This window comes from Diospyros lotus, chromosome 11 (assembly GCF_014633365.1).
Source record: "Diospyros lotus cultivar Yz01 chromosome 11, ASM1463336v1, whole genome shotgun sequence".
In the NCBI taxonomy this organism is placed as follows: domain Eukaryota; kingdom Viridiplantae; phylum Streptophyta; class Magnoliopsida; order Ericales; family Ebenaceae; genus Diospyros; species Diospyros lotus.
In genome coordinates, this window is record NC_068348.1 from 21,319,320 (window position 1) to 21,344,852 (window position 25,533).

General features: G+C 37.6%; 1 protein-coding gene across 2 annotated transcripts in view; it reads right to left on the minus strand.

The window, feature by feature from the left end:
• The window catches only part of LOC127813300 (myosin-15), a 145,619-nt gene that overhangs the window by 47,983 nt on the left and 72,103 nt on the right, over positions 1-25,533 (minus strand). For both annotated transcript variants that reach the window (XM_052354213.1, XM_052354214.1), the window contains 8 exons: positions 21,653-21,784; positions 19,799-19,908; positions 18,985-19,045; positions 18,483-18,660; positions 12,929-13,134; positions 11,794-11,913; positions 8,499-8,597; positions 5,900-6,121 (listed from right to left, as the gene is read on the minus strand). In XM_052354213.1, the coding sequence (XP_052210173.1) occupies positions 5,900-6,121; positions 8,499-8,597; positions 11,794-11,913; positions 12,929-13,134; positions 18,483-18,660; positions 18,985-19,045; positions 19,799-19,908; positions 21,653-21,784 (1,128 nt within the window). The remainder of the gene's footprint in view (positions 1-5,899; positions 6,122-8,498; positions 8,598-11,793; positions 11,914-12,928; positions 13,135-18,482; positions 18,661-18,984; positions 19,046-19,798; positions 19,909-21,652; positions 21,785-25,533) is intronic.

Below are 25,533 nucleotides of genomic sequence, written 5' to 3' on the forward strand. Positions count from 1 at the left end.
AAAATAATTAAACATGTAAAGGAAGGAACTGTTGAAGATATTGTTGTTCGGTGTTTTGATGATTATGTCTTGATGCTTAATTGTGTTGTATTGTTTGTTTAGCTGTGTTTAGCTGCTATGTTTGTAAGCGGTTAGTTACCGCATTTTATTTTAACATGTTGTATGAAAGCTAACAATATATAAGTCAGCTTTCAGCTTATGTTAAGTGTGGTTCATTTTGTTCCGTTGATTTTAATTGAGAGAACTCCTGAGGTATTTTTCTACCTCTGTTTTTCATTCTTTCCATTGTTGAGCTCTCGCTTCATGGTATCAGAGCCTAAGACTTACGAAAATAGCATCGCACAATTTAGCCTCATCCAATCCTCCTCAATCTGCTTCAACATTGTCTGTTGCTACTCAGTCGGATTTTACGACAGTGGCAAAGGCTTTTAGTTTTGTTCCAACGAAACTTGATTCCAATAATTATCTTTACTGGAAGGCGCAGATCATGACAACTATCCGTGCGTTTGATCTAATGCAGTTTGTCGACAAAATTGCTCCACCGTCTAAGTATCAGTATTCCGATCAAAGAGAGCAAGAGGTTGTTAATCCGGAATATCTTAGCTAGATTAGATCTGATCAGCTCCTGTTAGGCTGGTTATTTTCAACGATTGACAAGGAAGTCATAGGTCAAGTACTACATTGTGAAAGTTCATCAGAGGTGTGATCTTTTCTGGAGAATTTATATTCTCAACAAATTGTTGCTCGCTCGTTTCAGCTGAAGCAGCAACTTAGATTGGTAAAGAAAAATGATTTGTCTGTGAATGATTATCTTTTGAAAATCAAGAGTATAGGACACTCCTTAGCTGCTATCGGCGATCCAATTAGTGACAAGGATTTGTTAATGGCAATATTGAATGGATTAGGTGATGACTAAGGCAACGTCATAGGTCTGATCACGTACCAGATGGACGAGATCAACATAGATAAGGTGCAATATCTTTTGTTGATGCATGAGCAGAGATTGTCAACTAAGAATGTTTCTTAGGTTTCTAATGGAAATACCTTTGAGAATGCTACAATGTCAGTGAATTTTGCGTCTCAAACAACCAGAGGAGGTAGGAATTCTACTAGAATTCGAGGAGGAGGTAATTTCAGAGGAGGAAATAATCGAGGTCAAGGCAGATCGTCAGGAAAACGGTTTTATTGCCAATTGTGTGGCAAACCAAGACATTTTACTGATCGGTGTTATCACAGATTTGATAGAAACTTTCAACGGAATTTTAATTCGTTTGGTAAAGAAGGTGACAGCACATCTCAATTCAACTCTCGGGCTTTCATAGCTTCGTCTCAGGAGTCTAATCGAGGTTACTTGAATGAATTAGAGTTTCCATTTGGGACTTCATATGGACATGTGTCACAACCTCCTTTTGACTCCAAACCTCCTTTTGACTCCAGTTCTCAGTATTCTCAGCATTATCCACATTCTAATCAGTTTGGGGATCAATCTTGGTGTGTAGACTCAGGTGCTACAAACCACATCACTTCCATCTTAAACAATCTTTCTCTTTATTCTCCTTACAATGGGACAGATAAGGAAGCTGTTGGTAATGGTAAGACTCTTCCAATCTCAAATGTTGGTCTTACTCAAATGCTTACACATTCAACTCCTATTTCCATTCTTTCATTACCAAATGTCTTACCTGTGCCTAAAATGACTAAAAACCTCATTAGTGTCTCAACTTACTAATGAAAACAATGTCATTGCTGAATTTCACTCCACCTTTTGTTTGATCAAGGACAAGGAAACGGGTCAGGTGCTATTCCGAGGGGTGCTTAAAGATGGTCTTTATCAACTTGCTCCAGCACTTGCACGTTCTTAGCTTCACAGTGTTTCTTCTTCTTCTGTAATCAGCAATTTCTCTACTATTATCTCTAAGAGGTCTCCTATCTCTCTTGTTTAAGAAGGTCCTGTTAATTGTTGTAACAGACAAAATTTGTATTTGTCTAGCTTATTATCCTCATGTAATAACAATAGAGTTTGCAAACAGTGGCATGATAGGTTGGGTCATCCTTCTTTTAATGTACTGAAACACGTTCTCAATAAAATACATGTTTCATGCAATTCTACCAGTCTATCTTTTTGTGATTCATGTAAATTGGGTAAGTTACATCATCTTCCATTTGCTTTTTGTCCAATTTCAGCAAAGCATCCTCTAGAAATTGTATATTCAAACCTGTGGGGCCCATCCCCAATCTTGTCCACTGAGGGATATAGGTACTACATAGTTTTTATGGATGCTTTTACTCGTTATACATGGTTGTATCCTATCAGACAAAAGTCTGACACGTTAAATGTCTTCAAGACTTTTCATAAATTTGCTGAGTTGCAGTACAGATCTAAACTCTGTGCTCTTCATACAGACAATGGGGGAGAATTTAAAGCTTTACTGCCCTATCTTGCTTCTTATGGTATTCAACCTAGATTCTCTTATCTATATACACATCAGCAAAATGGTGTTGCTGAAAGAAAACATAGCCATATTGCTGAAATGGGTCTAACTCTTTTATCTCATGCTCAAATGCCTCTCAAATTTTGGGTTGAAGCTTTTCACACAGCTGTCTTTACTATTAATTTGTTACCGGCTGTACCATTACAGTTTCAAAGTCCTTTTGAAAAACTGTATCACAAACTCCCTAACTATCTTCAGTTGCAACCATTTGGTTGTGCTTGCTTTTCGTATCTTCGACCTTATAGCAAGCACAAGTTTAATTTTCATTCTACTAAATGTGTGCTTCTAGGTTATAGTGAAGTGCATGCTGGGTACAAATGCATGGATTCTTTGGGTAGAGTGTATATAACTTGTCATGTCATTTTCAATCCTGATGAGTTTCCATATCCTCAGTTGTTTCTTCATTCAATTTCATCAACTGCTTCATCTAAACAATCATCCTCCTCGGGTGTGTCTACAGATGTTCTTAATTTCTTCAAACGTTCATCTGTCTCTTCTTGTTCAACTTCTCGTGAAGCACCTAATACTCATTCATCTCCTGTTTGTCCTATAGCTAATTCTCATTCGTCTCCTGCTTCTGACCAGCCATCTATTTCTCAACCTTCCAATTTATCTTCTAGTTCAATTTCAAACTCTACCTCCAGTTCTGCTCCTTCTCATCTTCAGTCTACAACTCTGTCAGCTTCCCGAAGCGAACAATAATTTCCGATCAAACAATAGAATAGGAATGAGAAAAGAATTGCGCAGAGAGAGAGAGAGAGAGAGAATTGAATCCAAGATTCTCTGATATTTTCGTACATAACCGTAGGAAAGGATCCAACACTATATATAGCTGGATACCTATCCTTCAATGAGCTGTAACCGCCCACATGCATGAGAATGTACCTGCTGCTAATGCAGCAACTAATTTAGTACAACCCTCACAGCTAGCTACTATCATATGCTTTCTTTCTACCCTTAACTATAGATAATTGCAGTATCACCCCCCTTACAATAGGTTATTACATGACAAACTCCTACTCCAGCATTGTCTATTCATCCAATGATCACTCGTTCTAAGGCCAGACAGTTAACTCTTTCTTCTCCACATATCCTACTGAGCTCTCTAGAACCTAATACTGTTCACGAAGCTCTTTTAGACTCCAATTGGGCCCAAGCTATGAAAGAGGAATATTCTGCTCTTCAACGCAATAATACATGGGACCTTGTTCCTCCTTCCTTTGATATGAATCTGATCACTTGTAAGTGGATTTTCCGGGTTAAATACAAGCCTGATGGGTCTATTCTTAAGTATAAAGCTCGGCTTGTTGCAAAAGGGTTTCTTCAAACTCCTAGCATTGATTATGCCGAGACATTTAGCCCGGTAGTTAAAGCCCCTACCATTCGAGTCTTATTTTCTATGGCTGTTCAATTTGGTTGGGATGTGCAGCAGGTTGATATTAACAATGCATTTCTCAATGGAGATCTCCAAGAGGCTGTATATATGGTGCAGCCTGAGGGATTTATTAGTTCAACATTTCCTTCACACGTGTGCCGACTGAAGAAGTCTCTTTATGGTCTTAAACAAGCTCCACGAGCTTGGTACAATAAGTTGCAAACTGCTTTGCAGAATTGGGGTTTTGCGCGTGCTGTCTCGGATGCTTCTTTGTTTATAAAAAGGATGCCTACATGTGTTGCTTGTTCTGGTGTATGTTGATGATATTCTCATCACAAGCTCCGATACAGCTACTTTACATGCGTGTATCAAAGATTTAGACACCTATTTTGCCCTCAAGACTCTTGGATCTGCTAACTATTTTCTTGGTTTTGAGGCTTTTCGAGATGCTACTGGTTTGTATTTGACTCAGTCCAAGTATACATTGGACTTACTTCGGAAGGTTACCACGACTGGTTGTAAGCCTTGTTCAACTCCCATGAGTCCAACTTGTTCATTAACTACTGATGGTGATGATTTTTCTAACCCAGCTCTATACCGGACTATTGTTGGGTCTTTTCAATATCTCACCCATACTCGTCCGAATGTTGCTTTCACTATTAATAAGCTGAGTCAGTTCTCAGCTGCTCCAAAGGTGCAACATTGGCTTGCCTGCAAACGTTTACTTCGCTATCTGAAGGGAACAGTTGGGTTTGGTCTGAAGTTCACTCCATCTTCTTCTGGTTTGGCTCTCTCTGTGTATACGGATGCTGACCATGCTGGTTGTAAAGTCACCCACGGTCCACTAGTGGTGTTTGTGTCTTTCTTGGAGATAATCTCTTGATTTGGAGCTCAAAGAAGCAAACAATGGTTGCTCGTTCTGTTGGTGAAGTAGAATATCGAGCTATGGCGCAAGGTGTTGCTGAAATCTTGTGGTTAAAAACATTACTAAATGAATTGGGTTCCTTTTACAGCTAGACCTATTCTCTGGTGTGACAACCTAGCTGCTAAGTCTATTGCTGAAAACCGTGTGTTCCATTCCAGGACTAAGCACATTGAAGTTGATGTGCATTTTGTTCGCGAGAAGGTTGAATCTGGAGATGTGGACATTCGGTATGTTCCTTCTCAACATCAAGTTGCTGACATTTTTACCAAGAGCTTGCCTATGGATCGATTCTTGTTTCTATGTAACAAACTTCACCTCCACATGACGCCTACTGGTCATTGCTCAACTGTTTCAGCTCACAGTTGATTATGGAGTCTCGTTTGAGGGAGCATGTTGAAGATATTGTTGTTCGGTGTTTTGATGATTATGTCTTGATGCTTAATTGTGCTGTATTGTTTGTTTAGCTGCTATGTTTGTAAGCGGTTAGTTACTGCATTTTTTTTAATATGTTGTATGAAAGCTGACAGTATATAAGTCAGCATTCAGCTTATGTTAAGTGTGGTTCATTTTGTTCCGTTGATTTTAATTGAGAGAACTCCTGAGGTATTTTTCTACCTCTATTTTTCATTCTTTCCATTGTTGAGCTCTCGTTTCAGGAACCCACTTAAGGTAGGTTTACAAGGCCTATTAGAAGGTTGGTCATCAACAATACAAGAACTGACACACACATGCTGCAAGGAAAATAGAAGAGTAAATTGAACTTACCCCTTGTGATTTAGCCCATTTGCATAGATATCCCCTATGTTTAAAAATGTCTCTAAAGGTCCTTGTAGTTTACTTCTTTTACTCAAACACCCCTTCTATCGGTTTAAAAATGTCTCTAAATGAGGTGTCCAAGCAAAAACATTCAGCCACAAGGGCCTGCAAGGCACTTTTAAACCACATTCATGTAAAAATGTCTCTGGATGAAGTGTTTGAGTAAAAACAGTAAGTCATAAGCACTTACAGAGACATTTTAAACCATAGGGGGGTATCATTGCAAATGACTCAAATCACAAGGAGTCCATGTGCAATTTACCCAAAATAAAATGTGAAGTGACTAATCACCTTCAAAAATGCATTTTCATTTCTTAGTTCTGCTATAGCAATAATCTCTCTTTCCAAAGCAGATTTCTCCTTCGTTGATAAGTCTAACCGATTTTCCAGCACAGCATTCTTGTTGCACTCATTAACTGTGGCCAATTTAGCTGCATCTAGCTCAAGGCTCATAGATTCCAGTGCCTTATGAAGTTTTGTAATTTCCAGCAATTTAGCCTCTTCGCTAGACACCTGCATTCCAGGGTGTTAATAGTATGGAACAGAATAGGTAGTAGCCAATCAAGCAGAACAATGAAAGGCCTAATTGTAAACAATGAATGAAATAAATGAATAGATGATGATAAATTTGAAGTATTAAATTTTAGTTTCTAATATTAGAATTTTGGTTTTATTTAAATTTTGGAATTTAAATTTTAGATTATATTTTTGATAAGATATGTTTAGATTGTTTTTTGCTTGTAGAAAGATTTGTCTGCAGATTTGATTTATCTTTTCAATTTTAGCCTATAAATAGGATTAGGATGTAATTAGAAATCAGATTAATGAGATTATTAATTTTGAATACAAGACGAATTCTTCTATCTGCTGAAACTTCTCTCCCCTATCTCTTTATCTCTCTCCCAAGTCTCCTTCCCTATATTACTTCTCATTCTTCCCCCAATTTTAGTCTTCAATTTTAATCTTCAAGTTTATTTGCTGTCCCACGTCAGATTGGTATCAGGGAATAACTCTGGTCCTTAGTTATCAAGCTATTTGCAGTCACTGTTGCTCTTGCTATTTATATTGACGTTGCTCTTGCTATTTGTATACACTGTTATTTGTTATGAGTCTGACTGATCCTGTTACTGTTCTTGAGAACTTCTACAATTGCTGTTACTGCAAACTGATCATGGCAAAGATGATGCAGAGTGTAGACAACATAGAGCAAAAAATCCTATATTGTTGATTCCCGCCACAAATATAAGGAATGTTTGATTGGAATCATTTCTTAATTTAAGAGATTGATTGGCCAAATCATCCCTAGTTTAGAAACTTATTTGAGGAATTACCAGCCTATTTTTTGGATACTTTCCTATCTTCTGTGCAGTCAACCTTTCCTATTTTTCTGTACAGCCTATCTTCCCTAGTTTAGCACAAATGTGTAAATTTCCAACCCTATAAATGGGGCTGTACTACACATGTAAATAATATACGATACAATTTATTTCTCCTATTTCTCAAATGGTATCAGAGCCCTAGTTTTCATTCTTCTCGTTGCCTTCTTTGTCTGGTTATTGTGTGCAACATGATAGGACAAAACATGTTGAGATAATTGAAATTCTATAAAGGAGAAGCTGGACTAATTTGTAATCCCTTTGTTCCATGCGAAAATCAGTTGGCAGATATATTGAAAAAGGGACTGCCTACAAGAAGATTTGAGGAGTTATTGTGCAAGCTAAAAATGATAGACATTCATTCACAAGCTTAAGGGGGAGTGCTGATTACTGGCCAAAAATATAAGAGAAGAAATTAGGTGGAAAAATTATGGAATCGCACCACTGTGTATAATTCATTGACCTGTGAGACATATATACACAAAAGTCCTAAAAAGTTTGCTAAAAAATCTGCTAACTATTCTCCTATTTTATAGGAGTAGATTACAATACTTTAGCTATCTACTTCACAAATTTAGATCAACAAGAATTCGGATAACTTGAGATTGAATTATCCTTATTATTTCTTATCTTTTGGATTAAATTTCTCGGTTATCTTAATCTGCATTCCTGATCCTTTTGTTACTCCTTATCTTCCTCTTAACACTCCCCCTCAAGCTAAGGAATAGATGTCAATCATTCCCAGCTTGCCTCTAAGTGATTCAAAACCTTATTTTTGCATTGCTTTAGTTAAGTTATCAGCTTCTTGATCTTCAATAGGGACATAAGTGAGTCTTAAGTTTTTGACACAATAAGGAATGCTTGATTGGAATCATTCCTTAATTTAAGAGATTGATTAGCCAAATCATCCCTAGTTTAGAAACTAATTTTAAGGAGTAATTACCAACCTGTTTTTTGGATACTTTCTTATCTTCTGTGCAGTCAACCTTTCCTATTTTTCTGTACAGCTTATCTTTCCTAATTTGGCACAAATGTAATCATTCCTATGGTGTAAATTTCCAACCCTATAAATGGGGTTTACTTCTCCTGTTTCTCACATATATCAAGAGCCTTTTCAAAGGTGAAAATTGACAAAAACTTGGGACCAAGTTCACAAAACTCAACACAAGTTAGTTTCTCATATTTGGAATTAAATTTTATTTAATTTTGGAATTTAGAGTTTAGATTTTATCCTTTATTCTTAGAAAGATTTATTTGTAGATTAAATTTATCTTTTTAATTAGCACATAAAGAGGCTTAGGTTTTAATCAGAAATCAGATTAATGAGCTATTGATTATTGAATTTGCATACAGTATGAATTCTTCCCTGTGCTGAAACTTCCCTCTCTCTCTCTCTCTCTCTCTCTCTCAGGTTTCGTTCTTCCCCCAATCTCTTCTCTTCTCTTCTGCAAGTTTCTTTGTTGTTCCACATCCATAGATGAAATAGAATCAAATAAGAATAACAATGGAAGTACCCGTAGTTTCTTTTCTAGCTGCAAGCGCCATGTAAGATCTTCCAACTGCTTCTCAAGCTTATTCTTTGCCAAACGCAAGGCACCTGCCTCATTAGCCTCCTACAGAAGTGAACACAAAAAGTATTTAACTAATGGAAGATGATGCCAAATAAATTTATAGAAATTTCATGAATTACTGATATAAACAAGTTTGTAAAAAACAAATTCAATATCGATCACTTCCATGTGATGTATTAGTGCACAAAATCTGAAAAAAGAGCTCTACCAGTACCCTTAAAGAACTTCCATAACATGCATTTGAACAAAATAAGAAAGAGCTCTAACAGTATCCTTAAAGGAACTTAATAATAGCATAATACCACCACACCTACCAGACCATACCTTCAAATTTACAATATTATTGTCCTTTCGTGACAATCGTTCGTAAGAGTTATGATGTAATGGTTCACTCATCTAAAGGTCAAACACTGTCACTATGCAGACAACAAATTGAGGTAAACTCTTAAGAACTAGTCATGACATCAATATAACAGGATCAAGATCAGGCTGATCAGCAAAATGAGATGCTGGATGTTAAGGATAATTATGCTGTATATGTAGAAAAGAGAAGAAGAAGAAGAAGAAGAAGAAGTTGTTTGTTGCCAGTAGTAGGCAGTCTATGTGGCAAGTTAGTTTGCTTTGTTTAAAACAAAAGGCAGTTTTCTGCTCTTTTTTTTACTGACAGCTTGCACAGCAGTTAGTTTGTTAGAGAATCAGCTTACTAACTTAGTAATGAAACGCACTGATCTCACTGTATCATTCACTGTCTTAATTCACTCAGAATTTTGACTCTCTTCTCAGTTCTCTGAACTCTTCTTTTTTTTTTTAAACATTTACAGGGGGATAAGCTCCATGACAATCAATGATCAGTTAGTGATAAAAGCAGGAGTCTAGAGAAACCCAGGAATTTGTCTAGAAGAAGAATCCCTAGAAGAGCATGTAATGACTCACTAGTCAATTGCTCCAGTATCAAAGATAAATTAGACATGCACAAGTGCTGCCCTCTAAGAAAGAACACTTTCTTACAAATATATTTTCATGTCTGTAGCTTCATTATTTTGGTTATGCCATGCAATTGAATTTTACAGTGTGTTAGGGAGGGGGATGCAATGGAATTGGATGGAAGAGGGTTCTCTTTGTTTGAGAGGCATACTGGTAATGGAATGGAAATAGACAAAAAGTGTTTCTATCCAAAGGCCTACTTTTGTGTCCCCCAAATTGAGGGAAAATGGATTGAATGGAAATGGATGGAAGCCAACTTTTGTGTTTTGACAATATTAACCTTAATAGTTTTGACAATATTTTCCATTTTGTCCCATCCGCTCATCTCCAAACAAGGAGAAAATATTTTTCATTCCATTCTACTCATTTACATTCCATTCCAGTACTAAATCAGTCCCAAACAAAGCAGGTACCTCGATTATAGCCTGTATCCCATAACTGCACCAAAATAGACCCATTACTTAGCATGCATGGAAAAAATAGTATGGTAACTAAATACATAAGAATAAATAGTAACCAACAAATAAAATGTCAGGCGATAACAGTATTACTGGGATTTTAGCCCCTGTACACATTTGCAATCTGGGTCCACAAACCCAATTTCAGACACTTTCAGGAATTGAATGTCACAGGGTAATCAAAATCAAGATTGTTAAAAAATTAAAATAAAAAATAAAACTACTATAAACTAATAAAGAGAAAATTGCAATGACCAGCCTGCAAGCCAAATGGCAAAGCTCCAGTAACCCCACCAACCCTTTATTGCCCACCTAAAGTAATAATGGACGGCATAGCCATACCATACAATGTACCATTTGAACCAGACCCCATCATATTGACTAAAAATTACAAGAGCAAGCACAGTAAAACAGAAAAGGCAAACTTCGTTCAGTGGTTAATTTGCTGCAAGGGACCCCCCAGGGTGGAACTCAATTCTACCAAGCAGCTAGTAGTGAACTACAGCAAACAGAATGGATATTTCCTATCCTTCACTATGTAAGATTCCATTAAGTACTAATTGGTCTCAAGGAAAGTCCATTACTAATAAAACCCGTTGCACTGGAAAGCTCACTTCAGAGATCTTCGGGCTATCAAACAGAAAGATTACTTTGCCAAAGCTGCTTAAATAGTTTTCACACTAGTAGACACATAAGACTAGGATGTAAACAAATGATGCTACAAACTAGGAACACAGTGAAAATTACACAAATCACTAAAAGTTCAATATGTTTTTCACACTCTAAAATCTCATACTTGCCATTTGTAGTTTGAGAAATTCAATCAAAATCTCAAACATGCATTAGCAAGAACACTAGGCTACTCTGCACATAGCGCAAAGTAGGTCATGCATACCTGTGCGCAGCATGCAGCCACGCACAGGGTTGTCTGGGCACCAACTTCTGGAGCAATCTGGAAGTTTAGCTGGCAGGCAGGGGCATTTCATAAGTTCATACTTCACATTTGAAAAATAATAATGATGATGGATAATATAAATAATAACATAAAAAAAATATTTTAGGAACCCATCCTTGAGCTTTGATTGGCATTGGATAGGCAAGGATCAGGGCTTCCAGCCCTGTACCCCACACATTAAACCAAGGTGCTCACTCAACAAGGATTAGAAAGGACCAGGCAGGATTCCATGGCACCCAAACCTCAGGTCTGTCCAAAGAGACCTACATAGCAGGATCATGGTGTGTGCACCCAAGGAAGGAGAGGCCCTCAGAGTGTTTGTAAAGAACTTTACTGGCTACAAGATTCTTCATCAACACACTTTAAACATGCAAAAACTGAGCCAGGATTTTGAACTTAGTGATCTTCTTGATTACGAGCTCTGTCTCAAATCTTTTCAGCCTCAACAAGTGAAACTGTTTTCGCAGTTTGCAACTAACAGGAAGAAGAATCCTAGCCTTCCTAATTCAAAGAACAGACTTTAGTCCAAATGAGGGACTTGTGAATGGCTCTCACTTTCAGCTACAAGGGAGTTCCTTCCACTAGCTTATCCACTTCCTTTCCACGCCCAAAAAAGTGAGAGCAACCATAGGGTAGTAAACCCACTAACCATGTACCACAAGATCAGTCATATTCATTAATATAAGCAACTTAGCATACACAACCACCCCCCGCAGAGCCCAGGGAGGCTAACATGACATCAGCTCAAAACCAGCCCTAGCCTTTAACCAACTTAGGTACAGAATCCATAGTGTGAGACTAGAAGAAGCTGCCTTTGAAAACTGTAATCAACAAATTTCACCTGTTTAAGCCTCCGGAGCTCTCTTTTTGCCAACTTCTGCCTCCAATGACACTGTATTGCAACAATATTAGATTGACGATGACAAAAAGTTGAACGGGCCTTGCGCATTCTCCATTGAGCCTGTGTATTATTACATATCAGCAAAGGATGAAAAGATAAGGGCTGTCAAATAAAGCAAATAAAACAATTACCACGCCAAAAGCTATGAAAATTGAAGGTTACCTTCCAAATGAAAATCAAAAGCAGATTGCTAATTCTCAATTGTTTTCTCATATATCCCAATGCTAGTTTAATAGGATCCTAAATAAAACCTCATGTTCATGGATGATGCTTGCCATATGGGATAGACTTCAATCATCTATGTGCAGCTGTAAACTAGTTTAATCAGTTAAAGGAACAAACTGTCATGTAATGATAGCAAAAGTAATTTTTAAATCTGTCATGATATTCATTGACTATTCCTTATGCTGACATTATCACCAGTGTACAGAACCTCAGAATAAGAAAAGTCAGACAAAATCTTTGCTTTAGATGGCATAAGAACAATCAGTTAAAAGAACAAACTGTCGTGTACTCGTAGCAAAAGTAATTTTTAAATCTGTCATGATATTCATTGACTATTCCTTATGCTGATATTATCACTAGCGTACAGAACCTCAGAATAAGAAAAGCCAGAAACAATCTTTGCTTTAGATCAAAAAAGAACAATAACATATGCATTTTGAATCCTGTTTCCCGTAATCCCTTTCCTAAAAGAGATCCCTTAGAGTAGTAAACTATTTCTATCCTAATTTGCTCTGCCCCCCAAGTCCGAGACCATTTTATATCAAATCTCAAATAAAATAACTAATTTATAAACTTGACAAAACAAAAATATTATTTGATGAGTTCCCGGCAAACACGCCTCACAGGTATAGACTTGTCATGGGCATGCAGCACCATTCACTTCAAGGATTTGTAAGAGTAAGAACAGTAACGTTTTTATATAATTTAACAATGATTAAAGTACATGTACAACCCATAGAACTCATATACTTGCTCCCAACAGTTGAGACTCTAAGCAAGGATATAACTTAGGTAAATGTGTCAATCGGAAAAGATACAGCATAAACATCTGAAAACAAAACAAGTTCACCTGAATTAAAGTGGCAGCTCTATGTTCCTTTCGATGCAAAAATCTATGCCTAGTCAAAAAACCACGGATACTGGACTGAACAAGAACAGTCGCAGAGCGAAGGTGCAAAAGGGCAACCATTGCAAGCCATCTGCGGACGTATTTCTGTATCAAAATAGAAGCTCTTGCCTCCTGTAATGCTGAATACATATTTCGAGCAATATAACCTGTTCCAAATATTTCACAGGATTAGTTCCAAATTAATGAATCTAAAGTAAGGCAAGACAATAGTGAAGAAGAACAACTAGTTAGTTAAAAATTCCATTCATGTAGAAAGCAGACGAGAAATTAATGACTAAATGACAACTGAAATATGATGTGGAAGGAAAAATAAAGGAATTAATATAACAAGTTCACCAAAATGTCAACAGGAAACTAAAGGAAAAAATGATATCATCAATAGGAAGCTAAACGGTGTCTGTACTTATTGCATATGACGTGTCATGTGACCAGAGGGAATTTCTAAGGTGGGAAGGATATTATGCAAGTATCAAGAGTATTATTGTTCAAAGAATTAGTTAGGGGAAGTTAAACTCTCTCACTCATAGGCTACTTCATTAACTTCGGAAGACTTATATACAGGAAAACTCCTAAAAAATCTCCTACAATCTCTCCTACTTTATAGAAATAGATAACAACAACTATTAACTTATCTAATTTACAGATTTGGATTGATATGACTTGGATATCCTTAGCTGATTCCCAGATTACTTTCATCCTTTTCCTTCTTTCTCTAGTAGTTCAACTTGTTGGGATCCTTTCACACGTCCAAGACCCTTATACATCCGGCCTCTTCTTTATCTCTTCTATCTTCCAACACTCCCCTTCGAGCTGGTGAATAGATGTCCATCATTCCAAGTTTGCCACTAAGCACTTCAAATCCTTGTTTTTGCATAGCATTGGTCAAGATGTCTGCTTCTTGATCTTTAGTAGAAACATAAGTCAAACTTATGTCTCCTCTTTCTATGTCTTCTTCAGCAAAATGCATGTCCATCCTGACATGTTTCATCCAGTCATATTATACCGGATTATTTATTATGCTTATGACAGACTTATTGTCACTATAAAGTAGCTTAGGAGAGGTTCTGGGTATAAAAAGATCTTTCATCAATCTTTCTATCCAAATTACCTCACAAATGCACTATGCAATGGTTCTATATTCAGCCTCTGCATTGTTGCGCAAGACAACTTGTTGTTTCTTGCTTCTCCATGTGACTAGGTTCCCCCATAGCTTGGTGAAATACCCTGATGTGCATTTGTTATCCTCAATGGATCCAGCCCAATCCACATCTACTGTCACATGTAATGAAATGCTAGGGCACAAAGAAAATGAAATTACGAAAAGGAAGGAGACTCTCGGTAAACTCACTGATCAGAAAAAGTAATCCTTTACAAACAAGAGGTGTAGCTATATATAATAGCGAGACACCTTCAGAAATAAAACAGTGCCTATGCGCCTAACTAACATATAAGCATAAGACTGAAAACAAGCTGATAAAACAAAACAGACATAACAGAAAGCAAAACACAAATACTTATGCTTCCACACTTCCCCTCAAAACAGACTCCTCTGGAGAAGAACATTCTATAATCTGCAACTTATGCTTCCACACTTCCCCTCAAATCAGACTCCTCTGGAGAAGAACATTATGTAATCTTCAACCGGTTGAAACATGAGAATGTATTAGAAATATTTTGTTGCACAAGAGACACTTTCAGTCCGAGCTTAGTGTATAGAAACCAAAAACGATCTTTGGCCAGACTTTTAGTAAACATATCAACTATTTGATATTCTGTAAGAACATAACGAACTTCCACTTCACCATTCTCAACCCTTTCACGCACAAAATGTACATCGATCTCAATGTGCTTAGTCCGAGAATGGAACACAGGATTTTCAGTCATACTTTTTGTTGCTAAGTTATCATTGCAAACAACTGATGTAGCATGCACTGGATATCCCAATTCATTAAATAAAGATCTCAGCCACAACATTTCAGTAACGCCAAGAGCTATAACCCTATATTCAGCTTCTCCTACTGAACTAGCCACCACAGATTGCTTCTTAGATCCCCACACAATCAAATTGTTTCCAAGAAACACACTGAAACCACTAGTTGACCACCTAGTTTCTTTGCAGCCAGCATGGTCTGCATCAGTATAAATTTTTAAAGACAAATCACCTATAGAGGAAGAGAACCACAAACCCAATCCAATTGTTCCTTTGATGTATCTAAGTAGCCCTTTGCATGCAGTCCAGTGCTTAACTTTAGGAACAGATAAGTATTGGCTTAGCTTATTAACAGCAAAGGCAATATTGGGACGTGTATAGGTAAAATAATGAAGAGATCCAATGAGAGTTCTATACAAAGATGGATTGGGAAAAACATCACCCTCATCAGTCAAAGAAACACCTGAAACCATGGGTGTATCACAAGGTTTACAGTCTTGCATGTTAGCCTTTTTCAGTAAGTCTAAACCATATTTAGATTGAGTCAAGTACAGCCCACTTGTATCTCGAAAAGCCTCAAATTCGAGAAAATAATTGACTGAACCGAGAGTCTTTAATGCAAAATGTGTATCTAAACCAGCAATACAAGATTTAAGAGCTATACTGTCCGAACCAGTGAGCAATATATCATCTACATACACCAAAACAAACAAGACATAGGTTGAGGTCCGTTTAATGAATAAAGATGCATCAGATGTTGCCCTAGTGAATCCCCAGCTCTGTAAAGCCATCCTCAACTTATTATACCAAGCCCTAGGTGCTTGTTTGAGACCATACAAGGACTTCTTCAACTGAAAAACATGTGAGGGAAACTGAGAGCTAACAAAACCTTATGGTTGAGTCATAAACACAGCTTCTTGCAAGTCTTCATTTAGGAAAGCATTGCTTACATCTACTTGTTGCACATCCCAGCCACAAGCTACGGCTAAGGAAAATAACACCCGAATGGTAGGAGCTTTTACAACCGGACTAAATGTCTCACCATAATCCAGGCCAGGATTTTGAAGAAAGCCCTTTGCAACTAATCTGGCCTTGTATTTAAGAATAGAGCCATCAGCCTTATACTTGACCCTAAACACCCATTTGCACCCAATTAAATTCATATCATTCGAAAATGGTACAAGAACCCATGTACAATTGCGATGCAAGGTAGAAATTTCTTCCTTCATGGCTTGAACCCATCATGGGTCTAATAGAGCCTCATGAACTGAATCAGGTTCAAGAGTGCTTACTAGAGCACGAGGAAAAGTATAATTGGTTCTGGATTTAGATCTAGTGATCATAGGACGAATAGAGGGTGCAGAAGCAAATTTGGATCTAGGTAAGGAAGGATTTGAAGCTAGCAGTGAGGTAGAAGATAAGGAGCTTGATATGGCTTGAGGAACAGAAGAAGACGAAGACAAAGTAGGATTAGAATCAGGATCCGGAGATAGCGCTACGTGAGGAGGTGAAGAAGAAGAAACTGCAAAAGAGGAAAAAGGAAACGAAGAAAACACAGCAGTAGATCATCCACATTGAGTCTCACTGGAAATGGACTTAGAAACAGAAGAAGATGCAAGAAACAAAGAGGAATAGTGAAATTCAATGGGATTGAATTGAACATGCCTAGATGCATATACCCTACCCGAAGGATGCAAGCATTTATAACCAACTTGAGTGTGACTATATCCAATGAAAACACACTTGGATGTATGAAAATCAAATGTGTGCTTGTTATAGGGTCTAAGATAAGGAAAACAAGCACAACCAAAAGGTTGCAACAAAAAATAATTGGGAGATTTGTGATACAGCAGTTCAAAAGAGTTTTAAACCTGAGAGGAGAAGCAAGTAGGAGATTTATAATATGAACTGCAGTTTGAAAGACTTCAACCCAAAACTTTAATGGCATATTAGCATGAGCTAACAAAGTGAGTCCCATTTCAGTAATATGTCTATGTTGTTTCTCAGCCACACCATTCTATTGATGTGTATATGGACAAGTAAATCTAGGTTGAATACCTTGGCTTTGAAGATAAGGTATGAAAGCCTTAAACTCACCCCCATTATCAGTTTGCAAAGCTGTAACTTTGCAATTATACTGCAGTTCAGCAAACTTGTGAAAAATGACAAACACTGACAAGGCATCAGATTTCAATTTTAGAGGATATATCCATGAATACCTAGTATAGGCATCCACAAAGACAATATAATATCAAAAGCCTTCTGCAGATAAAGCTAGAGAGGTTCCCCACAAATCAGAATATATCAATTCTAATGGTTTTGTGGCCTTAATTTCACAATCAGCAAAAGGAAGCTGATGAAGTTTACCAAGTTTACAAGAGTCACAAAAGGATAAGTCAAACTTAGAAAAGGGAACATGAATTTTATTCAATATTGTTCGCAATACATTTGATGATGGATACCCTAATTTGGCATGCCATTGTAAACTAAGAGTACTACATTGATTATTTGAAGGCTTCTGCTCATTAACAAATGAGCTCGGTTTATTACAACTGGAAAAAGCTGAAACATTTGACAACAAATGAACATTTGGAGAATGAGTTGGAGAATGAGGATGAACGAAAATGCTAGAATCACCAGGAGCAAGAGCTGGTGACAGTCTATATAATCCATCCTTAAGACCTCCCTGAAGTACTACTTTCCCAGAATCCTTGTCCAGAAGAGTGAACTAGCCCAGAAGAGTTGTTGATAGTTCGGAAGCAAACTGTCAGACAAGCAGGGATAGACATTCAACTACTTCGGAAAAAGTGCATACACCTAATTAAGAACATGGTAAAGAATTCTCATAGTGCCTACCCTGAATTTTGGAGAAAAATTTCTATACCTGGTATCAATATAGATCCTAGGAACAAATAATCAGGAAATTTACAAATCATGCACAAAGTAAATAAATTTTAAGGAGAGACTCCCTTGTGGTTCCTTGTACTAGGACCACCGGATCATGCACTGATAAAGGGTTAAGTCTTGATAAATTCCATGTTTTATAGAGGTAACTTAAAATCAAAAAATGAAGCAGATAGCGGTAGGCCAATCTACCGTCAAATCAAAGCATAGAACTTGGAGTATATGGAAGATACCACATAAAGTTTGTTATGGTCAAAATACTTCAAGGAGATTGGACTTTGACAAAATGAAAAATCCTAATTTTGCTTGCATCATGGCTGTTCCAAAATGCATTTCCTATTGATTATACCATAACCATACATCCCTAAAACAATTTGCAACACAACCCTAACATAATCAATTACTATATCATTGAGACTTACTCCCAGGATATAATAAAGCCATACAAGACAGCCTGTCAGGAGATCCTGAATACAACATGAGGATCATTTCCTCAACTTCAAGTTTAAATTTTGCATAAAATAATATTGAACTCTTGTTAGAAAATGAAAGAATAAGACAGACAATGTCATCTCAAGAAGAAATGTGAGAGTTTAAATGAAAAGAATTAAAAGAGTTCGAAAATCAAGTTTCCTATACAAAGAACATTCAGAAGCAAACCTCTGCAGCTTGCTTGCAGAGAAATTGCAGCTGCCCTGGTTGAGACAAAATCCCTGTGTGCAACAAAAGTTCGTAATCGACCCTGAATACATTTTGCAGCAGTATCCAAAACCTCAGCACGTCGTGAATCCAGAATGCCAATCTGACCAGCCCTGAGAAAAACTTTGGTCTTGCCCAACTAAAAGTAATAGCCAAAAAAATCGACAAGTAAAAGTAAGGGCCAGCTAAAAAGATTAAGAAATTTCACAATAGGATCAATCAGTGAACACATATTAAGGCTATCCTTGGAATTAGGATTTTTCTACAGGAAGGAAATTGGAAACACCATGAAATCAGTTATTTACACATATTTTTATATGCAAATCATAATGTTAACAACCCTTTCCTTTTATTTTCCCTCCACAAATTCTAGATCCAAACATAGTACCATAAAGAAGAAACAAGCCTAACAAATATGGATTTCGTTATGCCAGATATGATGCACAAACCTAAGGTACCAAACCTGATAATTCTGAAGCTTTAATTTCTGCAATATCTTCTCTGTTGTTGTTTTCTCATCATAACTGTAAACACATAACAGGGAGGAAAAGAAGAAGATAAACACTGTTAACACAATAAGAAGGAACAACCAAAAAATAACAAGGAATAAACTAGCTCCTCCAAAGTAACAAGTCTAAAAATAGTGTTACACAACTAATTTTACCCATATGCATGGGTCAAGTTACGTGTTTTTGCCTATTGACTCAACTCAAAGGCCTCCCCCCACGTATTCACATTCAGCTACGAGTCCCCAGCACAGAACACGCAACAAGTGTCAAACCTAGAATAATCTTACCCTTCCACTTTTCTGTCCCGTTCATTTCATGATATATAGAGGGCAGCAATAAAACAAATTGAAGGATCTATGCCTTGACAATGTTAATTACTCTAGGTCATTGGATATCCAAAACTACAGACGACAATTCATTCAAAAATCCAAGGAATACCAAAATTTAAGCCTTAAAGCCTGCAATCTTAGCAATGGAATGGATGGAAACATCATCACATAGTGTAACTCAATTTACATCCAAATGACAAAATGCATGAATCCATATAAATCATTTTATGTTAGCTTCATGCCAGTCTATAGTTACATCTTTTATCCCCAACTTTTAACAATAGTAAGAATCTTGTCAGTGAAACAAAGAGAGATGGTGCCAGTAGACTATGTAACATATTCTAAATCTTTTATTAAGCACTAAAGACGTTGTAACATTGACAGTCAATTCAAATCATACACTACAAATGCATTGCATGAGCATTACAAACAAACCCACCTTCCATCCATAACTTCCAGAGCTATCAGTCCAAAACGATCAACAAACTCATGAAAAGTCTTCCGTGTGGGATAACCAGCCAGACTTATCCGCACTGCTTCTAAAACACCCTGAACAAGTCAAACAAAAAGATACTAAATACATAGCATTCTAAAGGGAGCACAAATTCCTCCATACCTTGTAACCCACCCACCCCACCCCCCCCCAAAAAAGAAAAACAAAAAAAAAGGGGGGGGGGGCAGGAAAGGACAACAACAACAAAAAAAAAAAAAAAAAAGGAATAATGATGTCCAGTGCGTGAGACTGCAAATGATGCATTTACTGTATGGATACACTAGTATGTCAGTCATCCCCTTAGACAAACTAAACCTACCCATTTCTCAGTTTGAGTTTTTCGCATTAGCATCCCATTATCAATCCTGCTAGGATCTATGCATGTACCGTACCTTTGTTGCAACAGATGACATATCTTTCATATGCTTGGTATTTTTTTCTTTACCAATCCATAGTTCATATAGTTAAATTTGATAATATAAACAACCATTGCAGATAATTCTTCCCATTCAAGTGATAAACAGCATTGATGCTTTGAAGCTCTCCAATTGAACCAGTAGATGGGACATCAAGAACAACTCCGGATTGGATGTCATGTTCTCAGAAGTCTCAAACATCTTCTCACCAAATAATCACAAAATAGTAAAGAAGATTAAAGGGAACAAGTACAGGTTAGAACATGGTCAGCAAAGAAAGGCTGACAGGAATTCATCAAGCGGAAAGAACAGAGGCAATGAAGGGAAACAAAGAGGAAGAACAGTTATGAAGGTTTTGAAGGTTTTTGAACTGTGCACAAACAAAGAGGAAGAACAGTTCGCTATAAGGCACATAATGAAACAAGGGAAACATCACTTGAACTTAAACAAGCATATTGACGAGAGGCAACAGTTGCATGCATACATCCCAAAAATTCACAGCTAAGCATATTGTTTTTACTGCATTTGTCATACACGCATATCTAAATTTAATAAGTGCATTTGTTATAGAGATACAATATAAACTGAGCCATTACAAAGATTATTACTTTCAAGTTAACTTTTTAAACATGGGTCAATTGACCAAACACCTCTTGAATTTTAAAATATTCCCAATTAGTCCCTAAACTTTCCAAATTAGACACGACAGCCCCAGAATTAGCCACTACACACCCAAATTTAACAAGGTGTCGTGGCTAAATTTGGAAACTTTAGGGCCTGATCAGGGAAATTTTAAAGTTCAAGGGGTGTTCAAGCCAAAGTTCATGAGGCATGTGGTCAAATTACCCCCTAAACAGTCATGACACAAAGACAAATAAATTTAGCAAAATATCACAGCTAAGTACATTTACCTAGTGGAACATGGGCCTATGATAATGAATATTACGATCACATTTAAGTACATTGTGGACTATTTAAAAAAATCATGCCAATGATCTCTACTAGAGAATACATCATTGTTGAGAACTTTACAAATATTTAGACGCTGTCAAAAAACTTCCCTTGGTTTCTAATATGATTAAATATTTTTATGAAAACAGGAACAAGAAATTCTCATGGAGAAATTAAATAAGCACAATAACGAAAATGGTGGTAGCATGCAAAAATAAACATAAATATATAGCATGAATTACCTTACAAATAACTGATGTCACACAAGTTGACTGTTGAATGTATCAACCATGATTAGAACAATAAAGCAAATCACATTGTACCAAGACATGAACAGAACAGCATAAAATATTGAGCATAATGTATAGAGTACGAAATGTCCTGTAACTCAAATAATAAACAGTAGAAATGACAATATTCTTATGCAACTGACCCCACAACGCAGCTGGTGTAAGATACTTTGATTCTCAAATTTTTGAGGTTGGTTCAAAGAGTTTGGCTTCACACAGCGGATATAATGAGGCTCCGTTGAATTCAGGGTCTCCATCAAAGCTTGAAGTTGTTGCTACAAACAGAAACAAAAGAATTCCTTGTAGCAATCTATTAGAAAGATACCAATATAGATAGCTAAAATGCAACAAGTCTGCTTTCCAACTCAAAAATTGGAAAGGAAAAAAATATAAGCATAAGCAGCAAAGATCAAAAAAAGTAGATTGCCAAACTTTAGCACACAGTAAAAATGTAAAAAAACAAACAAAAGCAATGAAAGCCTAAAATAAAACAAAGAAACAGTAAACCATACAGGCTATGATTGATGAAATCGCTACTTTGGATTCTACTGGATCTTGGGATCTAGTTCGCATAGGTCCTAGTAAATCTACTGCTGGTCTTGCTGGGTTTATACTGTTAAAGTGGGTCCTAATGGAAAAGTTGACCATTTAAAACCTCATTTGGTTGCTAAAGGTTACATTCAAATTTTTAGCCAGGATTATAGTGATACTTTCTCTTCAGTTGCTAAGATACATTATGTCCAATTGTTTATTAGTATTGCTGCCATTCAGCATTGGCCTCTTCATCAACTGGACATTAAAAATGGTTTCTACATGGTGATTTGCAAGAGGAAGTGTATATGGAGCAACCACCTAGCTTTGTTGCTCAGGGGCAGTTTGGATTAGGATGCAATTTATGAGGTCACTATACAGTTTGAAATAGTTTCCTCATGCCTGGTTTGGAAGATTTAGCAATGTTATTGTAACACCCAAGATTTTCAAATTAAACAAATAGATAATTCTAGGGAGATTCTAGTATGATAATTAAAGATCCAAACTACTGAGAGAATAGGATAACTTGGACTATTAGAGTTTCAGTTGAATTAATGAGTTGGATTCGAAAGTTGATTAGAGTTAGACTTAATTGTTTTTCTTGATAATTATGAGTAATGCTCAGAAGAGCCAACAATGAAGAGTTAATGATCCCATAAAAAGGAAGTCTCGGAAGATTTGGATTCCAAACCACAGCTGGTGGGAGGAGATAAATTATCGGTATATTACTCGGGGATTCAGAGAACAATTAGGATTATCACTTGAAAACAAAAGAGTCCAATTTCAATTCGAAGAGGATTAAATTAACTCTCAAATGGCTATAGAAGGATCAAACTAAATGAGTTGTTCCATCACAAATCTGAGTGAGAATTAGAGAGCAAGAAGCAGAGCAATGTGATAGGATCCAAAGAACAAAACTCTAGTATTCTCCAATTAGAAAGTTATGAACAAACAAAATAAAAGAAAAGAAACGGATAGTGGCCTAATCGAGAGTGCCCTTCTCTCCCAAAACCTCTTCCAAATTCTTTAGCAGCTTCCCTCTTCTTTTCCCCTGCCTTTTATATGTATTCTCCAATCTGTTGCAGCCACGTGCGTTGTTATTCACCCCCAACCAAATGTGACTCTTCTGTCGTTGTGTCTTTTTCCTTAACTGCCCTAGCTTCTCCTCCCCTTCTACATCGCTTGTATGTGTGACGAACAAGGGTCGGATCTGAAAGTACTTCCACGGATCACCTGATTTCATTCCTCAATCCGTTGGGCTGGCCAAGTCCATTATCTGCTCCAGGCTCGTAGGCCTTAACACCCTCATCTCTACCTTTATGTCCAATTTCAACCCATTGATAAAATGCCCTTCCAACATGGCCTCCAGTATGTCTTCGAGCAGCAATGCCAAACTCTCGAAGCAAAGGCAGTAATCCATAACGGATCCCCACTGCCGGAGGGCTAGAAATCTCTCCTCAACTGTGCCTTTTTTCATGGACTGAAATCAACTCCTCAACAACACCTTGAGTTCCTCCCAACTCCTCACCTGTCATCCCTTTTGTTCCCACTGGAACCATGAAAGGGCAACACCCTCAAAACTAAGAGCCGCGAAATCCAACTTCTTAGCGTCCATCAACTAATTCACAACAAAATATCTTACGGCCCAAAATACCCATCCATCAGGATCTTCTCCCTCAAAGAGTGGCATCTCCAATCATCGACTCTGTACTTCCGACCTCAAGAATCCATCGAATCCACTACCCACGTCCCTACTCTTCCCCCTAAGATTCGGCGTGTCCTCCAAGGTGAGGGAATGATGCAGAGGAACAGAAGATTCTCGACGACAAGTTAGCCAAGGAATTCAAGATTAAAGACCTTGGTCCCCTCAAGTATTTTTTAGGGATTGAAGTTACCTATTCTAAGGCTGGAATATTTCTCTCCCAAAAGAAATATGTGCTAGCCTTGCTACCTGAGACAGGAGTACCAGGAGGAAAAGGATCTGATGTGCCGATAAAGCCTAACAGCAAGTTGGGAGTTGATCCTAATAGTCAATCAGTAGATAAGGGCAAATACCAAAGGCTGGTAGGTCGTCTAATATACCTGTCTCACACTAGGCCTGATATTGCCTTTGGTGTTAGCCTAGTGAGCCAATTCATGCACAACCCGACAGAAGAACATATGCAGGCAGTAAGAAAAATCTTAAACTTAAAGGCTACCCTAGGTAAGGGGATCTTGTTTAAATCAGGAGAAGAAGTGGATATTAAGGGATTTACAAATGCAGACTATGCAAGATCTCTTATTAACAGAAGATCAACTAGTGAGTATTGTGTATTTCTTGGTGGAAACCTTGTGTCATGGAAGAGCAAGAAGTAAAGTGTTGTGGCAAGATCAAGTGCGGAGGCTGAATTCAGAGCAATGGCACCTGGCCTATGTGAGGTATTATGGCTAAGAATCATCCTATAAGATTTGAAGATCAGGCCTGATCAAAATACCTTATGTTCCATCTAAGGAACAAATGGTGGATGTGTTAACTAAAGCGCTTGAAGCTAAGAGGTTCGAGGATTTAATATGCAAGCCGGAAATGATTGACATACACTCTCCAGGTTGAGGGGGAGTGTTGGATCATGAGGATATTCGAGACTAAGGCGGTGGAGATTTAGCAGTGTTCTAAAAATCGGGCTAGGCACCCGCCTAGGCGCCGCCTAGCCGCTAGGCGGCCGCTGGCCGTCCAGAAATTGCCCTAGTCGGGCCTCCTAGGCGCCGACACGAGTAAACATCCGACTTGGGCGCCCAGGCGGCGCCTAGTCGACCAGCGCGCCTAGGGCCTTTTAGGGCTTTTTTTGCTAAATCATAAATCGAACCTGTTAGCGTCTCCCCCTCTTCACTCTCTTCTCACCTCAACGCTGCTGCCTCAACGCCGCCAAGCTTCATCGGCCCGCCAGTAGCTCACCGTCATTGCTGCGTCCAGCTCCATCCTCGCCGCCAAGCTTCATCGTCACCGCCTCTTATCTGTCGCGTCTTCCTCGTCCTCGTTGCCTCAGCGTCGTCACCCCCGCCCCCGCCCTCGTCCTCGCCGTCGAGCTCCATCTCCGCCGCGGCGAGCTCCATCTCCGTCGACTCGTAACCCCTCTCTCTCTCTCTCTCTCTCTCTCTCTGTGGGTTGTGCGTTTGCTGCGTTTCTGGTTTCTTTTTTATGTTTTTTATTTTTTATTTTATTTCATTTTCTTTTCTATTTATATATAATTATTAGATTTATATTTAATTTTTATTATTAATTATATATATTCTATAATATTTGCAAAAAATCTGCTACTTGCTTATAGTATATTGATGTTTTTATTATTGGTTTATGTTGCATTATTAATGCTTTTCAACTTTGATTTAATTGAAAATAACATCAAATTACATTACAAAATTTAAAAAATAAAAAAAATAGCAATTTTCTAGGCTCCGCCTAGGCCCCGACTAGCGCCTAGCGCTTTTTAGAACACTGAGATTTAGTCTAATATAG